This window comes from Ruditapes philippinarum, unplaced genomic scaffold, assembly GCF_026571515.1.
Source record: "Ruditapes philippinarum isolate M1 unplaced genomic scaffold, ASM2657151v2 ctg334_1_1_1_1, whole genome shotgun sequence".
NCBI classification, from domain to species: domain Eukaryota; kingdom Metazoa; phylum Mollusca; class Bivalvia; order Venerida; family Veneridae; genus Ruditapes; species Ruditapes philippinarum.
The window spans coordinates 95,507-116,564 of record NW_026860936.1 but is presented as its reverse complement, the minus strand read 5'-3'; the positions used below and the strand labels follow the sequence as shown (position 1 = coordinate 116,564).

At 35.2% G+C, this 21,058-nt stretch overlaps 1 protein-coding gene across 1 annotated transcript in view; it reads left to right on the top strand.

Moving 5' to 3' along the window:
- Positions 1-6,657, top strand: part of LOC132713965 (E3 ubiquitin-protein ligase TRAIP-like) — a 35,475-nt gene extending 28,818 nt beyond the window's left edge. The window contains exons 9-10 of the mRNA XM_060696705.1: positions 2,674-2,935; positions 5,757-6,657. Coding sequence (XP_060552688.1) covers positions 2,674-2,935; positions 5,757-6,265 — 771 coding nt within the window. The 3' untranslated portion in view covers positions 6,266-6,657. The remainder of the gene's footprint in view (positions 1-2,673; positions 2,936-5,756) is intronic.
- Positions 6,658-21,058: the final 14,401 nt, after the last annotated feature.

Sequence of the window (21,058 nt, the reverse complement as noted above, 5' to 3'; positions counted from 1 at the left end):
ACATAACTAAACAAGGGCAACATTGTCGCAATATATGCCCATCACAAAAGCTTTTGACAGAAATGTGGGCATTATAGATATGCATATAGGTGATATGCTCACCTGAAAATATCTTGATATTTATCATCTCTAGTGATCTTGACCTTGCAAATATTAACCTTAATTATATGTATCACACTTGTAGTCATGGTAGTTATCATTTGTGTTACAATCCATCAATAATTGATGACTAAATGGTCCCCGTTCACAATCTTTGACCATTCAATATGACCTTGACTTTGGTAGTAGGGGCCTGTATTATATGCGCAATAAGCCTCACAATTTTGAACATTTGTGCCAAAGTACATTAAAATCCCCTGATGAATGTAGAAATTTGACATCAAACAAGCATTTTTGAATGACCTCTAAGTGTGACCTTAACCTTTACATTGAGGAGATATGCTCTGGACAAAATTTCTATATTTTATCATCTTTAGTGACCTTGACCTTGTATATATTAACCTAAATTACATTTTTCACACCAGTAGTCATAAAATGACCATTTGTGTTTCAATCCCTCAATAAATGATTACTAAATTGTCCAAATTCATATTTTATCTGAACTTTGACCCCTATGTGTGATCTTGACCTTTGCCTGCAGTTTTTACTTTTTGTGCCCGCAGATTTTTACTTTTTGTGCCCCCACTTTAGTGGCGGGCATTTAGATTAACCCTTGTCCATCCGTGTGTCCGTCCCTCCTTCCGTTCGTCCATTCTCTTGTGTTGCATGTAACTCAAAAAGTATTTGACCTAGAGTCATGAAACTTTACAGGAATGTTGATCAGCATGTGCAATTGTGCGCCTGGGCATTTTTGTCTGGATATTTTTAGTATTTTTAGAGTTATTGCCCTTGACTTAGTAAAATTTTGCAATTTTCAAATTGTGTTGCATGTAACTCAAAAAGGATTTGACAGAGAGTCATGAAACTTTACAGGAATGTTGATCAGCATGTGTAGTTTTGCACCTGGGTATTTTTGTCTGGATATTTTTAGTATTTTTAGAGTTATTGCCCTTGACATAGTAAAATTTTGCAATTTTCAAATTGTGTCGCATGTAACTCAAAAAGGATTTGACATAGAAATATGAAACCTTACGGAAAGGTTGCCCAGCATATTTAGTTTTGCACCTGGGGTTTCACTTGTGGATTTATCTATTATTTGTGGAGTTATTTCCCTTGACTTAGTAAAAACTGTTTCATTATGTTGTTATTTGTTCCTTGAGTGCTTGAGTTAGAATCAACCAACTTTACAGGAATAATGAGCAACATCACTAAATTACAGAAATAATGATTCACATCACTGTGAAGCTATGAACCTAGGACTTTTCATCTGGATTTTTTTCAGTTTTGTTAGAGTTATTGCCCTTGACTTACAGTAGTATAAATTTGCAATTTTCAACTTGTTCATGCATAGCTCAAAAAGTATTTCACTTGTAGGCCTGAAAGTTTACAAGAATGTTGGTCAGCATGTGTACTTATGCACCTTGGGGTTTGCTTGTGGATTTATTCAGTAAATGTAAAGTTCTTGCCCTTTACTAAGTAAAAGATTTTTAGTTTTCAAAAAATATTTGACCTAGAGTCATAAGATTGACAGAACAGTGGCGCGGTGGGGACACCCGTGTCCTATGGACACATTTCTAGTTTATATTATATTCTCTTATATTTTGTAAGAACATAAAACTGGGGTTTTTTTTCTTCTTCGGATGGAGTTAGGGGTCAGTTGGGTCATGCTCACCAGTACTAAGAATAGATTTTAAACTTTTGCTCATACAACCTTTATTTATGGACAGATGTCTTTCATATTTGGTAGGAAATAACTTGCTGAGCAATCTTCCAATTATTAAGGTAGGGGTTGGTTGGGTCAGGTCACCAGTGCTAAAAATAGATTTTTACACTTTTGTCGATACAGTCTTTATTTAATGACAGAAATTTCATATTTGATAGGAAGATAACTTACATGATTTTCTTCCTTTTGATTGAGGTGTAGGGGTCAGTGTGTCATGGTCAAAGATGCGAAAAAGCGATTTCTACATGTTTGCTTATACAGCCTTTACTTTTTGACTGATGTTTTTTTTAGTTAACTTGCATGGTCTTCTTCCTTTGGATTGAGTTAGGGGTTAGTTGGGTCAAGGTCATCAGTGCTAGAAAAAAAAATTCCTCATTTTTGCCCATATGTCCTTTATTTATGGACAGATGTCTTTCATATCTAGTTGGAAGATTACTTGCATGCTATTCTCTCTCCGATTGAATGATTTCTACACATTTGCTGAAACAGCCTTTATTTTTTTACTGATATTTTTCATATTTGAAAGGATCATCATAACTTGCAATGACTTGCCAACTAATATTTTTCACAATTACAAAATGCTCTGACTATCCTTAACTGATTGAATGGTTTGAAATATTGTTATTGAGGGGGCATTTGTGTTTAACCAACATGTTCTTGTTTTGTTTTTTAGTTTTTTTTGCCTTTTTTTTTTTAAAGATAATGGTGCATTTATTAGGTTAATTATGGCATAGGTGTGGAAAAAAAATCTGTGGTGCATTTCATATTATATTTTATATATTTAACATATTAATGAATGTTTATCAAATCACTTATGGTGAACTTAATGTAGTAAATTATGTTTAAAACAGGTTAGGAAAAGAGAAAAAGAAAAAAATGATATAGTGAAGGAAAAGGGGAAACAAGATGAAAGGATTGAGGAGCTACAGAATGCTAGAGATAGAATGTCTAAGCTGCTTAAAGAGGAACAGACTAAAGTCAGTGCTCATCTGAAGACATTGAAGTATTATGAGAGCCAACAGAAAGCCTTTGATCTGGAACGACAGGAGTACCATAAAATCAAACAGTCATTAGTGACACTATCACTACAGAGCCTTAAAGTCCTGCTTGATGGTTTGATTTTATTATTATTGATTATACGCCCGAAAGAATTTTGCGTATATTGTTATGCACCTCAGGTTGTCTGTCCGTCCATCTGTCTGTTAGCAGGTTTTCTTGTCCCCGTCTGTATTTTTTGAGCTGGTTATAGGAAATTGAAACTACTTGGCAGAAATGTTAACCATAATGAGACAATGTGCAGAGGACAGGTTTGACCTTTCTTAGGTCAAGGTCACACTCAGTCATTTTGTTTCAATATCAATTTTTTTTGTCCGCTAGGTATCTTTTGAACAGATAGAAAGAAATTAAAACTTTTTGGCAGGAGATAGAAAGAAATTAAAACTTTTTGGGAGGACTATTGCTTATATTGAGACGGTGTGCAGAACATAAGTTTGGACTTCATACAATCAAAATTGGCCCTGCCCAAGGCATTAATTGATTTATATAGACTTATATAGGAGTTTTCCTGTCTTGTCTGTATCTTTTGAAACAGAGGAAGGAAATTCAAACTACTTGGAAGAAATGTTAACCATAATGAGACAATGTGCAGAGCGCAGGTTTGACCTTTCTCAGGTCAACATCTAGGTCACAGTCATTTTGTTTCAATATCAAAAATTTTTGTCCGCTCTGTAACTTCTGAACAAATAGAAAGTAATTTAAACTTTTTGGCAGGAATATTACTTATATTAAGACGGTGTGCAGAACACAAGTTTTGACTTCCTTAGATCAAAATTGACCCCAACCTGGGCATTAATTGATTTATAAAGACTTACATAGCCCGATTGGAGTTTTTGTGTCTGGTCTGTATCTTTTGAACCGGTATTAAGAAATTGATACTACTTGGCAGAAATGTTAATCATAATTAGAAGATGTGCAGAGCATAGGTTTGACCTTCCTCAGGTCTAGGTCAAGGTCACACTTAGTCGTTTTGTATCAATTTCAAAATTTTGTGGCCGCTCTATTTCTTTTAAACTGATAGTATGAAATGGCAGAAATATTTATATTACGTAGATGATGTGCAGAGCACAGTTTTGGACTACCTCAGGTCAAGGTCACACTGACTGCCTAGTTAAAGTTTAACCAGACTACTCCTCTTGTACCACTAATGTAATTTCAATGAAACTACAGGATTGATCTTAGCATAATACACGGGCTTTCTTGTTGATTGATCATATTTTGCAGAGTTATGCCTCTTGGATAAAAAAAATGTGTTTTACCATGTTAATTTTTGTGCCTTCTGCTTCACAGAAGCTACAACATGCAATTGGCTATCATTAAACAACATATGTGATCACTGATACAGCTCTTGTTATGGGCTTGTATTTACTAGTAAACCTCTTTTGCTTTGGGGTTTCATTCAGCTTTCTTGCAATTGGCTTATACATGTATTTACTGCCCAATCTATGTTGCTATGGAATTAGGAGGGGGATGTTGTTTTAGCGTTCTCTGTCTGTCCTTTCGTCTGTCAATCCATTCATCCTCCCAAATTTCATTCTGCAAATAATCTGGAATTCAATGAAACTTCAACGCTAAGAGGAGATGCGCATATCGGTCAGACCCTTCAACACAGAGTTATGGCTCTTGATTAGTTATGCAGTATGCATATGGAGCAAAAATCGTTTCGGTGCTACTTCTCTGCAACTACTGGCTGGCACGAAACTTTATAGGAACCATTATTACCAAGACGAGATGGGCTTTTTGTCGACTTGTTCCGGTCAGACCCTTCAACAAAGGGTTTTGGCTTTTCATTAGTTATGGGGTACGCATATAGAGCAAGAATCGTTTCCGTGCTATTTTTCTGCAATTACTGGGAGTTCAATAATACTTTATGGGACCATTAATACCAAGACGAGATGGGCATATTGTTTCCTTGTTCCGGTCAGACCCTTCATCACAGGAACATGGACCTTGATTATTTATATTGTATGCATATAGAGCAATATTGCTATTGTTTTGCAACTGCTGGATTGATTTCAACAAAACTTTATAAGAACCATCAATACAAAAAAGGCAATTTTTATCTCATTGGCACTGCCAAACCTCTGTTCCTATGGACTTGTTTTAACTGCCAATCCTCTGTTGCTATGGGCTTTTATTTACTGCCAAACAATATTTACTGCCAAACACATGTTGCTATGGGCTTGTATTTACAGCCAAACCTCTGTTGCTATGGACTTGTTTTAACTGCCAATCCTCTGTTGCCATGGACTTGTTTTAACTGCCAATCCTCTGTTGCCATGGGCTTATATTTACTGCCAAACATGTGTTGCTATGGGCTTGTATTTACTGCCAAACCTCTGTTACTATGGGCTTGTGTTTACTGCCAAACCTCTGTTGCTATGGGCTTATATTTACTGCCAAACATCTGTTGCTATGGGTTTATATTTACTGCCAAACATCTGTTGCTATAGGCATGCATTTACTGTCAGACCTCAGTTGCTATGGGCTTATATTTACTGCCAAACCTCTGTTGCTATGGGCTTGTTTTTACTGCCAAACCTCTGTTGCTTTAATGTCATTAAGCAAATGACGTTAAACGATGTTAGCATTGTCTTTGATGTTAAGAAAAAAGTTAATAAGTTAAATAGGAATTAATAACAATAAGCAAATTTCAAAAGATTTACTTTATTTCAAAAGCAATTGAAATTGATATTTTTAAAACTTGAATATGTCAATTTATAAAAATGGTAAATGCGATGGAAAATGTGCCAATGTAGACCAATCCAATATAAATTTAGTCTTAAATTTATGCTAAAAATAAAGCTTTAAGAAAATTCTGTTGTTATAGTTATTTGTCAAATGAAAAACAAAATAGACCGTGTTCTCATTATTTAAGGCGCTGAATCTGACGCAGATGACATCATTTCCAGTGCCGGTGAAGTTGGGAGTGCCGTCCAACATTTGCCAAGGCAAGTGACATTGATGAAAAGTGAATATGAGAAGCTGAAATTAGAAAAACATCAAATGAAGGAAAATTACGAGAAAATTCAACAGACTGATATGTTGAAAAATAAGAAAATTAATGACCTAACAAAACAATGTGCAATATTTCGGGAGCAATTGGAGAGTATGAAAATGCAGACATGTTGTGCATTAACACCAAAATTAGAACATCCTGAGGGCAGCCAGAATATTAACTTGAACTTGACACCAGACTTGTTCACATCACCTGTTAAAAATACACAATCTGAGCATTCAGAGAAGCCCAGTACTTCCTGTGATACTGCTTTATCTAAAAGATCACTTGGGAAATCCCAGAAAAGATCGTGTGATAGTGAAGACACAGAGAACCAAGAACAAACAAAATACCTCAAATTTACGTCTGCAGCGGAGAAAAATGCTTAAAAGTTGAAGCGTTTCAGAAGTGAGAGTGCTATCAAAGGTTCTAATTCTATAGCAACATTAGCTTCCATGAATATATTTAAGAAACGTGAACTTGGTGGGCACAGTAACAATCAACGTAGCATTGTACAGAAGGGTTTTGACAGCCTTGGAGGTCATACCATGCATTTGTTATTAAATTCGTATTGGAAACCCATTTAAAAAGCCAAGTGTCAAGAAAAGCTCTAGTCAAAATAAACTATCAAATTTCAGTAAAACACCATCCTTACCAAAACTTGATAACTTTGTGATTATAGATGCTTAAAACTAATTATTGCAGCTCAGTTTCTAATTTACTGACATGTTGACTTGGGAATATAATTATACCCCCCCCCCCCCCCCCCCGCACAACAAAATTGTAAGGGGGGTATACTGGAATCAGCTTGTCCGTCCGTCCGGCGGTTTTTTCTTGTCCACCCAATAACTTAAGATTCCTTTGACCTACAGTCGTCATATTTGGCATGAAGGTTAGTCATGATTAGTAGATGACCCCAATTGATTTTGAGGTCACCAGGTCAAAGGTCAAGGTCACAGGGGCCTTGACTTCAAAAAGCTTGTCCGCCCAATAACTTAAGATTCCTTTGACCCACAGTCTTCATATTTGGTATGGAGATTAGTCATGATTAGTAGATGACCCCTATTGATTTTGAGGTCACCAGGTCAAAGGTCAAGGTCACAGGGGCCTTGACTTCAAAAAAGCTTGTCCGCCCAATAACTTAAGATTCCTTTGACCCACAGTCTTCATATTTGGCATTGAGGTTAGTCATGATTAGTAGATGACCCCTTTTCACTTTGAGGTCACCAGGTCAAAGGGCAAGGTCACAAGGGCCTTGACTTCAAAAAGCTTGTCCGCCCAATAACTTAAGATTCCTTTGACCCACAGTCTTCATATTTGGCATGTAGGCTAGTCATGATAAGAAGATGACCCCTATTGACTTTGAGGTCACCAGGTCAAAGGTCAAGGTCACAGGGGCCTTGACTTCAAAAAGCTTGTCCGCCCAATAACTTAAGATTCCTTTGACCCACAGTCTTCATATTTGGCATGGAGGTTAGTCATGATTAGTAGATGACCCCTATTGACTTTGAGGTCACCAGGTCAAAGGTCAAGATCACAGGGGCCTTGACTTCAAAAAGCTTGTCCGCCCATTAACTTAAGATTCCTTTGACCCACAGTCTTCATATTTGGCATGGAGGTTAGTCATGATTAGTAGATGACCCCTATTGAGTTTGAGGTCACCAGGTCAAGGTCACAGGGGCCTTGACTTCAAAAAGCTTGTCCGCCCAATAACTTAAGATTCCTTTGACCCACAGTCTTCATATTTGGAATGGAGGTTAGTCATGATTAGTAGATGACCCCTTTTCACTTTGAGGTCACCAGGTCAAAGGTCAAGGTCACAGGGACTTTGACTTCAAAAAGTTTGTCTGCCCAATAACTTTAGATTCCTTTGACCCACAGTCTTCATATTTGGCATGGATGTTGATCATGATTAGTAGATGACCCCTTTTCATTTTGAGGTCACTGGATCAAAGGTCAAGGTCATAGGGACTTTGACTTCAAAAAGTTTGTCCACCCATTAACTTAATATTTCTTTGACCTACAGTCTTCATATTTGGCATAGATGTTGATCATGACTATAAGGTGACCCCTATCGATTTTGAGGTCACTGGGTCAAAGGTCAAGGTCACAGGGACCTTGACAAAAAAAAAGCTTTTCTTCTCAATTGCTAAAGAATGTCCTGTCCGCAATGTATTGATTTTGACATTTTCACATTTGAAGCATGTAGAATACATTACTTAGCAATGCACTGGCTTAGTAACCTCAGATTTGGCAGGGAGGTTGTCCTTGAGCTCTAAATGGCCACTGTTGATTCTGACAAAGTGGTATGCGGGGGTATTCACGCCATGATAGTGGCAGTTCTAGTTATACATGTTATATATACAATCATTGTTGCAGAGATAGTATGCTGAAATGTGTCATTTATGAGAGATAGTATGCTGATAAGTGTCATTTATGAGAGATAGTATGCTGAAAAGTGTCATTTATGAGAGATAGTATGCTGAAAAGTCTCATTTATGAGAGATAGTATGCTGAAAAGTCTCATTTATGAGAGATAGTATGCTGAAAAGTCTCATTTATGAGAGATAGTATGCTGAAAAGTCTCATTTATGAGAGATAGTATGCTAAAAAGGCTCATCTATGAGAGATAGTATGCTGAAATGTGTCATTTATGAGAGATAGTATGCTGAAAAGTCTCATTTATGAGAGATAGTATGCTGAAAAGTGTCATTTATGAGAGATAGTATGCTAAAAAGTGTCATTTATGAGAGATAGTATGCTGAAAAGTCTCATTTATGAGAGATAGTATGCTGAAAAGTGTCATTTATGAGAGATAGTATGCTGAAAAGTGTCATTTATGAGAGATAGTATGCTGAAATGTGTCATTTATGAGAGATAGTATGCTGAAAAGTCTCATTTATGAGAGATAGTATGCTGAAAAGTCTCATTTATGAGAGATAGTATGCTGAAAAGTCTCATTTATGAGAGAAAGTATGCTGAAAAGTCTCATTTATGAGAGATAGTATGCTGAAAAGTCTCATTTATGAGAGATAGTATGCTGAAATGTGTCATTTATGAGAGATAGTATGCTGAAAAGTGTCATTTATGAGAGATAGTATGCTGAAAAGTGTCATTTATGAGAGATAGTATGCTGAAATGTCTCATTTATGAGAGATAGTATGCTGAAAAGTCTCATTTATGAGAGATAGTATGCTGAAAAGTGTCATTTATGAGAGATAGTATGCTGAAATGTGTCATTTATGAGAGATAGTATGCTGAAAAGTCTCATATGCTGAAATGTGTCCTTTACTATCTAAAGACAGAAACATAATAAGGCTATCGTGTTTGCATGCCAGTTGTAATTAACACTTATTATTAAATGATTTCATTCCAACAGTTATTATTAAATGGTATAATTCTAATCTATTGTTGCTCTTTTATTTTCACTGGTACTTTACTCTTATATTTCCACTGGTACAGTAAAAACTTTGAAAACCGGACCCTGTCGGACAAGGCCAAAAGTCTGGTTTTCAGTGAGGATTCTGGTTTTCAGATGTTCTATATACAGTCATCTTTTATAATTACAGTATGTTTGTAAATGTACTTCTAAATGGTCTTCCGTTTTCTTTTATCTATGTTCATGATAGTCTAAGTACCAGACTAGTTATGACTACAAAATATAGTAGTTTATTTCATTTAGTTCATTTCAAACTTTAATTTTTTTACTTATAAAATGATTTATTTAATAAATAATCACATATTAATAACATTTTGCACTAGCTTACTGTTCTATTGAGCATTCATAACATTTATACATGAATGATATATGTGTACAATATGCATATATTCATCTGGAGTAATGTGAATATAAGTTCATACATTATAATGATTAAATCATGTTTAAACATTTATTTAACATGCATGTAACAAAAATTCATTTAATTTGTGAACATTTAATGATGTATTCTTTAGGTTTACTGGTTTCCTAGCAGTTTCCGGCCACAAATCGCACTTTTTAACAAACTAAATAAAAATCAGTATACGGAGGGGTACAAAACTTTGACAGGACAAAGTTAGGTACCTGTCCAGCATTGCCATGTGTTTAATGTTGCACTTTCATTTTACTTTTTAATTTGAATATAGGCCCGAAATGTAACACCTTTTTCACCTTTATTCAAAAATTCCTAGCAGTTTTCCGGACCTATTTTTATTTTGAATATAATTCAGTACCATAAAGCAATGTTAAGATTGTTTTATCAGACAAACAGAACTTCCCAACCTTTTCCGTGTAATCTGCAACAATATTTTCCGAAGTATTGATTTACCTAAAATGGGGTCTTATAGTTATTGAGCATGGATATTCAAACTTGAATTCCCCAGGTGTTGCTTATATTTGAAAGTCGCAAGTTCTCTTATGTAACTTTAAATAACAGACAAAACTTCAAAACATATCAATCGTTGTACTATTTTAAATGCTGTTTAGCATCTACAAAACAAATGCCTCTCTGATTGATGAAATAATGTTGATGCCTTACTGGCAAAAATAGACTGTACTGGACGAAAATGATAAACAGCCGGAAAACTGCTAGGGGACGGAAACTGCTAGGAAACCAGTATATGTTTTTCTCAGTACTGTACTTTAGTTTTATATTTTCACTGATACTTAGTTTACAAAGGTTAATTGATATGAAACTCGCCTGTAAGTATCTGCACATTCATAGTAATGCTAATGTCGGTCTGTCTGTCTGCCGGTCTGTCCGTCAGTATACCACATGGTTTCCGCTGATTATCTTAAAAACTATTTATAACAAAGTCTTCATATTTCACATATTGATTAGTTATATGAAGTAGATGACCCTAATTGATTCTGGGGTCACTAGTTTTGGTCAAGGTCACACGGACATTAAATGTTAAAATGGTTTTCGCTCATTATCTTGAAAACTATTTATCACAAAGTCTTCATATTTTTCAAAATGATTGGTTATAACTAGTAGATGACCAGTAATGATTTTGGGGTAACTAGTTCAAAGGTCAAGGTCACATGGGTCTTACATGTCAGAGACAAGTGGCCATATAATAGTCAAATTCACACAGAAATTTAAAGCTTTCAACAGTAACTTCCAAATGTATACTAATCAACATCAAGGTCAATGTGAATATGTTTAATTCCTTTTTTATGACTAATGCTGCATGTAAAATTTTTCCAATTAAACAAGGGGCAATAAAGTAGTCAACATCAATGTACAAGTTGAATCCACCTTAGATATTGACCTAAAACAGTCATCAGACAGACATGTTTTCAGTTTTAAGATGAAAAGCCTTCTTTCACAGAAACTGCAAATTTTACTGGATGCACCACAACTACTGTAGATGAATTTAAAACTTCATACATGTCACTTATCATTATCATAATTGTGTTATATGGTTCAACATTCAAAGCCTATACATATGAACTTCTGTATAACATGACTTTAACTTAAATAATTTTAATTTGAAAAATAAATTCCTGGTTGATGCAAAACAAATCTACAGAACTACTGAATTATTCACTTGAAACAAATTTTTTATTGAGATATATTTATGCAAAAGACAAATCACTCTAGTATGGATTTGACTGAATGATAGCCCTTTTAGAACTCACATAATTACAAGTCAAAGAAAGTCACATAATAGGGAAATCATTTATTACTTTCATAAACTAATTATTGCTATTCGGTAAAGTACATGTACCTTAGCAGGACCGGAAAGCACTCGATATATCTATTTTTCTAAATAATCGCCATAATAATCAATAAAAATTTATAACTAAAAGAATAAAGTTTTCATGTATTACTTTGATAAACTATATTGCTATTCGGTAATGTACAGGTAACTTAACAGGACCGCAAAGCACTCGGTATATCTATTTTCCTTAATAATCAAAATAATAATCATAATATACTTATAAAAATGTCTTGTCTGAAAGATTTTGATCTAATAAATCGATTGGTAACACTTTCAAACCAATAAAATAAAGTTTTCATGTATTACTTTGATAAACTATATTGCTGTTCGGTAATGTACATGTATCTTAGCAGGACCGGGAAGCATTCGATATATCGATTTTCCTTAATAATCTAAATAATAATCATAATATAATTATAAAAATGTCTTGTCTGAAAGATTTTGATCTAATAAATCGATTGGTAACACTTTCAAACCGATAAAATAAAGTTTTCATATGTTTTTATGAGAAATTTGAGTGCTTTCCGGTTTTTCGGTGCTATCCGGTGCTTGCACCGCCCACCTTGTATAGGTTTTGACATTTACCAGTCCAACAAAATTAGTTGTGTATTCAACAATGTATAATGACCTCTAATTATGCATCACCTATATTTGACGAGACGCTATCCGGATCGAATAAAGGTGTTGCAGCTGTGTACGAGCCCAATTGAATCAACAAATTAAATGTTGATGCTGCTCATCAAAGACGTACCAAATGACGTGAACATTCGCAGGTTAAGTACAAAAGTCAATCTTGACAATAGTTCTCTATTACAGTTGATTATCCGAAGCACTCAATTTTTCTTGGCATGACATTGTGCTCGTTGTGTAAAAGTTATATTTTTGTGAAAAAGTAGAACCTAATGCATAAATTCATAAAGTAATGCCACATCTGAAATTCTGACACGTTTGTCTGTTGCGACATTAAGATTGAAAGGTCTGCTCGAAGCAAAATTAATTGGATAACAAGTAAAAATGAAATGATTGGTATACTTAAAAATAAATTTCAACACTGTTAAATTTCACATGTCTCATTTTTCACATTTTTGCTACTTCGAGTGCATTATAGAATGAAATAGACTCTGAATATAAAAGAATCGACGGTGAATAGAATACAATTTGGGTTTGAAAAGTTTTTTTCTTTTACTAAAGCATGACCATATCGGGCCGATATAGGATTAATGTCGGCATGTCGGCAAAATATGCCGACTATTGGCCGACGTCGGGCCGCTGCAGTGCCGACATATTGAGTATTTTGAAAAATTCTAATTGCAATGGCATTGTTTACTTAAAAATGTGAATAAATTGTCCTGTATATGATTTCAATTACTAGAACCACATTAACCACATTTCGTGTTACATCAAAAAAGATACATCGGGCCTGCGTCGGGCCTACATGACCTATCAATGCAACTATTTTGTATATCGGATTGACATCGGTACGATATTGCGTTTTCTGTTGAGTTGAAAATCATGCAACAAATAATTGTACATTTTGATATGAATTTTTAAAATAATCATAGTTGAGTTTGGAAATGATATGTGGTTTGTTATTAAATTCAATATTCATGTTTTGACTACATAAAAATCACTCTTTTATTATATTTTAAATGAAAAGCTTGAAAATATTCACTGCAGTTCTACAATTAACAGATTAAGCGCCAAAAAGAAAAGCTAACAAAGGAAGGTGATGAAAAGCATGTTTTTTATTAATGTAATGATGATTCAACAAATCTGTAAACGCTGTTAACATTAATAATTTGATTTTTACACTTAAAATTATTGGAAAAACACAATTTATCTGTTTGTCTCTTTTTTAGATGTAAAATTATGTTTGAAAATATTTGTCACATGATTTCGCGACATGCATTATCATGGTAGTGATTGTCATTTGCACATTTAAGTTAAAATATATGTCTTTATTATCTAATTTTGTAAAATAATTATCTTTTATTTTGTGTTTTTGCAGGTTATTCCAAATGCTTGCTGCTAGATGTCATCTAACATGCTAGCATAAGGATGATACCTGGTCAATATAGAACCGATATCTTTCTACTGTTGGCTGACATCGCACCGCTATTGTTTTGATGTAGGCCCGATGTCGGCAAGAAATATCGGGCCTATATCGTTAAGATTTCGGCCCGATATTGTTCTGCCGATGTCGGGCCAACATCATTCCTATTTGCAGCCGAGGTTAAAGCCGACATCGGGCCGTCATAGAAAACTATGTCGGTTTGATGTCGGGTCGGTATAGAATGTTGGCTGGGTAAAGGGTATGGGTGAGGGTGATGTTTGAGGATTTAAGGCATGATTCCAATTATTTTTACCTCTTATTATATAATTGATTCTCATATAAATATAGATCTTCGAAGTTTTCAGGTTTAGTAAGTTTCAAATCTTTAAAACTATAATGACTATGAAGAGTGAATAATATTCATAAATTAACACTACATACTGTAAATGTTTTGAACTCGAGCATAGCGGTAGTTCCCCTTTGTATAGAAAGTTATATAGCGCATATTTTCAAAATGTTGAGCGATAAATGTCGTGTCCCTCTTTTGGTAGATGTTTTTATGAAGCAATCACTAGACGCTTATGGAAAGTTTCAACTTTTAAACGCCAAGTGGGACTCAGTGAGTGTCACCATTAAGCATTTCGGAGCAAGTAAGGGGGTTCTATATAACATTTTGTGATTGATAAACTAGATTAGGGACAAACCTACTAAATTAATGTTTAGATCTACTTAATTATTTCTTGCATGTAGCGTTTATTAGAAGCTAATTATAATTAGATTGTATTAGAGCTACATGTAGTTGTATGTGTACTGCATCTACATTTAAGTACTTAGTTTTAGATCTATCTATACTGTTTGATTTGTTAGTTCTAAAAAATATCACGAGGCCTATAGTCCCTTAACATAAATGTTTTTTAGATTTATTTGGTTATATCATAAATTTTGTTTAAATGTGGTATTTAATTGTCCCCCGCCTTTTCGAAGAAAAAAGGGGGATATAGAAATAGGCTCCGTCCGTCCATCTGTCCGTCCGTCACACTTTCGTGTCCGGTCCATGACTTTGTCATTTATGAAAGGAATTTGAAATCACTTGGCACAAATGTCTATTATAATAAGATGATGTGTCATGCGCAACAACCAGACCCCTGCTTCCAGGGTCAAGGTCGCATGCTCAGGGTGAGCTTTAAGGATCGATGATTGTCCGTCGGCCGTTGTCCGTCATTCGTTCACATTTAGTTGTTAACACTCTAGTGGTCGCATTTTTGCCTCAATCATCATCAAACTTGGTCAGGATGCTTATCTAGTTGATAGCTCGGATGAGTTCGAACTTGGGTCATCTCGGATGAAAAACTAGGTCACAAGAGCTAAAAATAGAAAAACATTGTTAACACTCTAGAGGTCACATTTTTGCCTCAATCATAATCAAACTTGGTCAGGATGCTTGTCTAGGTGATAGCTCGGATGAGTTCGAACATGGGTCATCTCGGATGAAAAACTAGGTCACCGGAGCTAAAAATAGAAAAACCTTGTTAACACTCTAGCAGTCACATTTTTGCATCAATCATCATCAAACTTGGTCAGGATGCTTGTCTAGATGATAGCTCAGATGAGTTCGAACATGGGTCATCTCGGATGAAAAACTAGGTCACAAGAGCTAAAAATAGAAAAACCTTGTTAACACTCCAGCGGTCACACTTTTGCCTCAATCATCATCAAACTTGGTCAGGATGCTTGTCTAGGTGATAGCTCGGATAAGTTCGTACATGGCTCATCTCGGATGAAAAAGTAGGTCACCGGAGCTAAAAATAGAAAAACCTTGTTAACACTCTAGCGGTCACATTTTTGCATCAATCATCATCAAACTTGGTCAGGATGCTTGTCTAGGTGATAGCTCGGATGAGTTCGAACATGGGTCATCTCGGATGAAAAACGAGGTCACTGAAGCTAAAAAAAAAAAAACCTTGTTAACACTCCACCGGTCACTTTTTTGCCTCAATCATCATCAAACTTGGTCAGGATGCTAATCTAGGTGATAGCTCGGATGAGTTCGAACATGGGTCATCTCAGATGAAAAACTAGGTCACAGGAGCTAAAAATAGAAAAATCTTGTTAACACTCTAGCAATCACATTTTTGACACAAGTGTCATCAAACTTGATCAGGATGCTTGTCTTTGTACTTGCTCGGATGAGTTCGAACATGGGTCATCCTGGATGAAAAACTAGGTCACCGGACCTCAAAATAGAAAAACCTTATTAACACTCTAGCAGTCACATTTTTGCATCAATCATAATCGAACTTGGTCAGGATGTTTGTCTAGGTGATAGCTCGGATGAGTTCGAACATGGGTCATCTCGGATGAAAAACTAGGTCACCGGAGCTAAAAATAGAAAAACCTTGTTACCACTCTAGCAGTCACATTTTTGCATCAATCATCATCAAACTTGGTCAGGATACTTGTCTAGGTGATAGCTCAGATGAGTTCGAACATGGGTCATAACTTTGTCATTTATCAAAGGAATTTTGAAATAACTTGGCACAAATGTTTGTTATAATAAGACGATTTGTCATGCGCAACAACCAGACCCCTACCTCCAGGGTCAAGGTCGCACTTGCTCATTCAAGGTCAACATTGTCTATTTGAGGGTATATATCGTGTCCGGTCCATAACTTTCTTATCTATGAAGTAATTTTGTAAATACTTGCCATAATTGTTCACAATAATCAGATGATGTGTCATGCGCAAAATATGGTCACCTACCTCCAAGGTCAAGGTCACACTTGATGGTCAAATACTTACATAGTCTGTTACAGGGTATATTTTGTGTCCGTTCAATAACTTTTTCATAGATCAAAGGATTTTGAAAATACTTCGCACAAATAGTCACTATAATAAGAGGATGTGTCATGCGCAACACCTGTATCCTTACCTCCAAGGTCAAGGTCACACTTAGAGGTCAAAAGTTAACATAGTCTGTTATAGGGTATATTTGTGTCGGATCTAGAACTTCTTCATAGTTCAAGGGATTTTGAAATAACTTGGCACAAATAGTCACACCTGCACCCTTACCTGATGATGATTTAGCTTTATCAGCTGACACTGTAGTAGGGCTACAAAGGCTACTAGATACGTTAAAGAATTTCTGTGACGATATGAGTGTGCAGGTCAATAAAGATAAGACTAAAATCATGGTTTTTAAACATGGCGGATGCCTATCACGTCATGAAAAATGGAATTTTGATGGTACCCCAATTGAAGTTGTTAAAAGTTTTTCTTATGTAGGAATCTAACCTTTCTTTTTCAAGATGGCAAGTGAACAAGCAACGAAAGGCAAACGTGTACTCATTCACACATTATCGAAACTATATAACTATGGTCAGTTACCTAGACGTGTTTTCTTAAACATTTTTGACACTAAAATAAGCCCAATTTTATTGTATGGTTCAGAAATTTGGGGCGTTCACCGCCAAACCTCAATAGAACTGATACATAACTATGCATGTAAACGATACATGTGTGTAAACAAAAACACTATAAATGCAGCTGTCCTTGGTGACTGCGGGAGACATCCTTTATATATTACAGCTGCAAAGCGAGTTATTCGATACTGGTGCAAAATTGTGAAACTACCTGACAGTAGATTAGTAAAGAAATGTTATAATATGCTATTGTATCTATCAAATAATGGAAAGCAAAACTGGGTTACAGATGTTAAAACATTATTATATTCAAATGGTATGGGTTTTGTTTGGGACAATCAATATGTGCAAAATGAGCAGCTATTCTTAAATCGGTTTGTAACTAGATTAAGAGATGAATATTTACAAAATTGGCATTCTCTTATAAACGATTCTCATAAACTTGTTCTTTATGCCATGTACAAACAAAACTTTTCCCATGAACAGTATCTTGATGTATTAGATATACGTAAATTCCGTAGCATAATGTCACGATTTCGTACGTCTGCACTTGACCTTGAAATTGAACGTGGTCGATACAATGGAGTAGAGAAGCATTTAAGAATATGTAAATTATGTCAAGTTGAGGTAGAAGATGAGTACCATTTCTTATTAAAATGTTCTAGACTTTCAAACATTCGAACACAATTTATTCCTAGAAAGTTTTATGACAAACAATGTATTCAATCATTTGTTATTCTGATGAGTAGCAGAAACCACTCATTAATTAAAAATGTTGCTATGTATATTTATTATGCTCAATTAGAAAGAAAACGTATACTTGAACAACTTTAGATATATTCTCTGTATAAGAAAGTATTGATATCACTATATATGCTCTTGTATCACAGAAAGCATTGTATTATATGTATTTATGTCATTTGTTGAACTTGGGCCGCTGGCCATATGTCAATAAACTTTTTGTCATTTTCATTGTCATAGTCACAATAATAAGACGATATGTCAAGTACAACACCTGCACCCTTACCTCCAAGGTCAAGGTCATTAGAGGTCAAAGGTTAACAGAGTCTGTTATTTGGTATATTTTGTGTCCCGTCCATTACTTCTTCATAGATTAAGGGATTTTGAAAATACTTGGCACAAATAGTCACAATGATTAGATGATATGTCATGCGTAACATCTTCGCCCTACCTCCAAGGTCAAGGTCACACTTAGAGGTCAAAGATTTACATAGTCTGTTATAGGGTATATTTTGTGTCCAATCTATAACTTCTTCATAGTTCAAGGGATTTTGAAAATACTTGGCGCAAATAGTCTCAATAATAAGACGTAATGTCATGCACAACACCTGCTCCCCCACCTCCAAGGTCAAGGTCACATTTAGAGGTCAAAGATTAACATGATAGATTTTTAAATTCCGTGTGTCATTTTATTTTTTTAACAAATTTATTGTTGCATTTGCAGATCTAGCATTGATCATAATTTTGGACTGAATGTCCTGAGATCCATACATCAATCTTTTGAAATAGCACAATTTCATGCTTCATATAAAACTTCCCGAGGCGGGGGACGTTGGTAACTGTTACAAATTCTTGTTTAAAGTAGAATCTGTTCCTTCATTCGATCGCACATGATCAGACCCTTAACAAAAACCGGAAAATATTAGTTCTTTGATATTGTATGGAATTCACAATCTTGCGATTGGGGTCGCCAAGTCGACCGCATTTTCAGCTTCAGGCGAATCATAATACGATTTTACGGGACCACCTTGATTACGGGAAACCCCACAAGAATTACACTTCATCCGGCATCCAGAACGAAATAATTTTTATGTGGTGACAAGAATTGTTGAGGCGTGCAACGACGCTCCATAGCGAAACCATGGATGCGGCGACGAATCAAATGGCTATTGTTCTTGGGTACATATAAACATTTTTTTTTTAGTTCCACTGTTATGTGTTGTTTTTAAGCATGTTCATTTGTATATCTCTTCACGTTTAACACATTTAATAATTCATTTAAGTAAATATACTTTGAACATGGTCAACGTCATTATAATAATACATACAAAATAACATAATTGAGCAGCGTCATGAATGGGTTTGCGACCAGCATGAATCCAGACCAACCTGCACATCCGCGCAGTCTGATCACGATCCATGCTGTTCGCTTACAAACCCTAAAACAATAGCGAACAGCATGGATCCTGATCAGACTGCGCGGATGCGCAGGCTGGTCTGGATCCATGCTGGTCGCAAACCCATTATGTTGGTTTTGTCATGACGCGGCTCATATCATGATTAAATCACATGACGTCGCTTGTTTTCCATGTGCAGTAACATTATAACCACGTATAACGTATTTTATCACGCAACCAAGTTATAGGCGTTATACAAAGAAAGCGAAAAAATGCGCAAAATGTTAAAGCTACAAGTGCGTCAATGAAAAAAAGTTTTTACTGTTATTTAGGTACATATGTTCGTGTGGAATCATTATTAATTTTAATTGGACTCGTTGAATAAGATAATATTGTGCTCGCTATATAACTTTATTGAACTTTACACTATATTTGATTACACATATTTGAATGCGATATGTTTTGTGGAAAAAAAGACATTTGTTGTCATGACGTAAAACAACTTAAACTCTTAATAAGTTCGCTTTAAAATATTCTTTATCTCGTTTTACATCATATAACAACCCATATGAGCTTCTACACGTGTATATCATCTATTAACTGTGATAAAACCATAATTTTCTGAAATATCTACTCGTTTTTTTATTGTGTCGGCCTTTTGTATAGATCTCGACATCTCTATTATCAATTAAAAAAATAATTTACTGCTTATACACAGTGGAGCCAAAAATGTGTAGATGATGTATGCATGCCTTTTATGATTGAATATGCTATATATATATCCGACTGAGAAATGAGAAAATTACAATATTTTAACGAATGCAAACCACACTTCCCAATGTGATATATAGCATATTCGCTCAAAACAAATAAGTTTTCTTAATAGTGCCTAATAAGTAAATAAAGCCACGTTCGACTGTTTTCATTGAAGCCTGAGAAACAGAAACACATGAGACTTTCGACTGTGAACAATAACTTACGCTGACATTTATACTGTTATACAAAAGGATTTATTGTATGATTAGGAAACTTTTATACGCGAGTGTGGATGCTAGAGGACACGATGCAAAACTTTTATGTTACAATATAGAATCAATTCTGCATGATATACCGACAGAACTTTATCCACATCTAAACAGGTGCCTGCATTTGCTTCTACTTATTGTAGCGCTGGACGTTCATTCAGCAGCGTGAGAAGGCTAAATACTTTCTTGCGCGCATCAATGACCGCTGGCCACCTCTCCGGTTTAGGCTTTTGACAGGTTGGTCCAGACTGTCGTTGTAAATACATTTGCATGACGAAAAATCGCCATTTGACACTTTCATTTGCCGACAGCATCATTTGTTTGACTAAAAACCTTGAAATATTGTTATACAATCTATAAATTATATTTAAGTTATGTTCTGTTCTAATTATATTTACGATGTTCACCAAATCGCATGTCATACTACTGCATAAAAATTATTTATCCTACTAATTTAAATTTCTTATTTTATTGACCTCAAATTGACATGGAAATGCTTAATTTAAGTAACCCTAAATGGTGAAAACCGAGGAGCTTCCGGGGGCTTCGCTCCCTAGCTGGACCCATGGACCTGCAAGGGGGCCTATAGCGGCCCCCTTAACCCCCAGCGTGAGTGTGCGTAATATAATGTTTGGCCTAGCTACGTCCCTGTCTTTGTTATAAATTTCTAACTAATCAGTTTCCATTGTTTTTAAGTTAAAGGGGTTAGGTCTAGTTTCGATTCTGACCACACTAGATACGCCTGTGCAACTTTCAAGTTTCGTTTTCAATTCTTTGGAAATCTTTTTTTTTTTCAAAATAAACTAACGTAGATTCTAGTTATTTTGAAAATAGATAATTT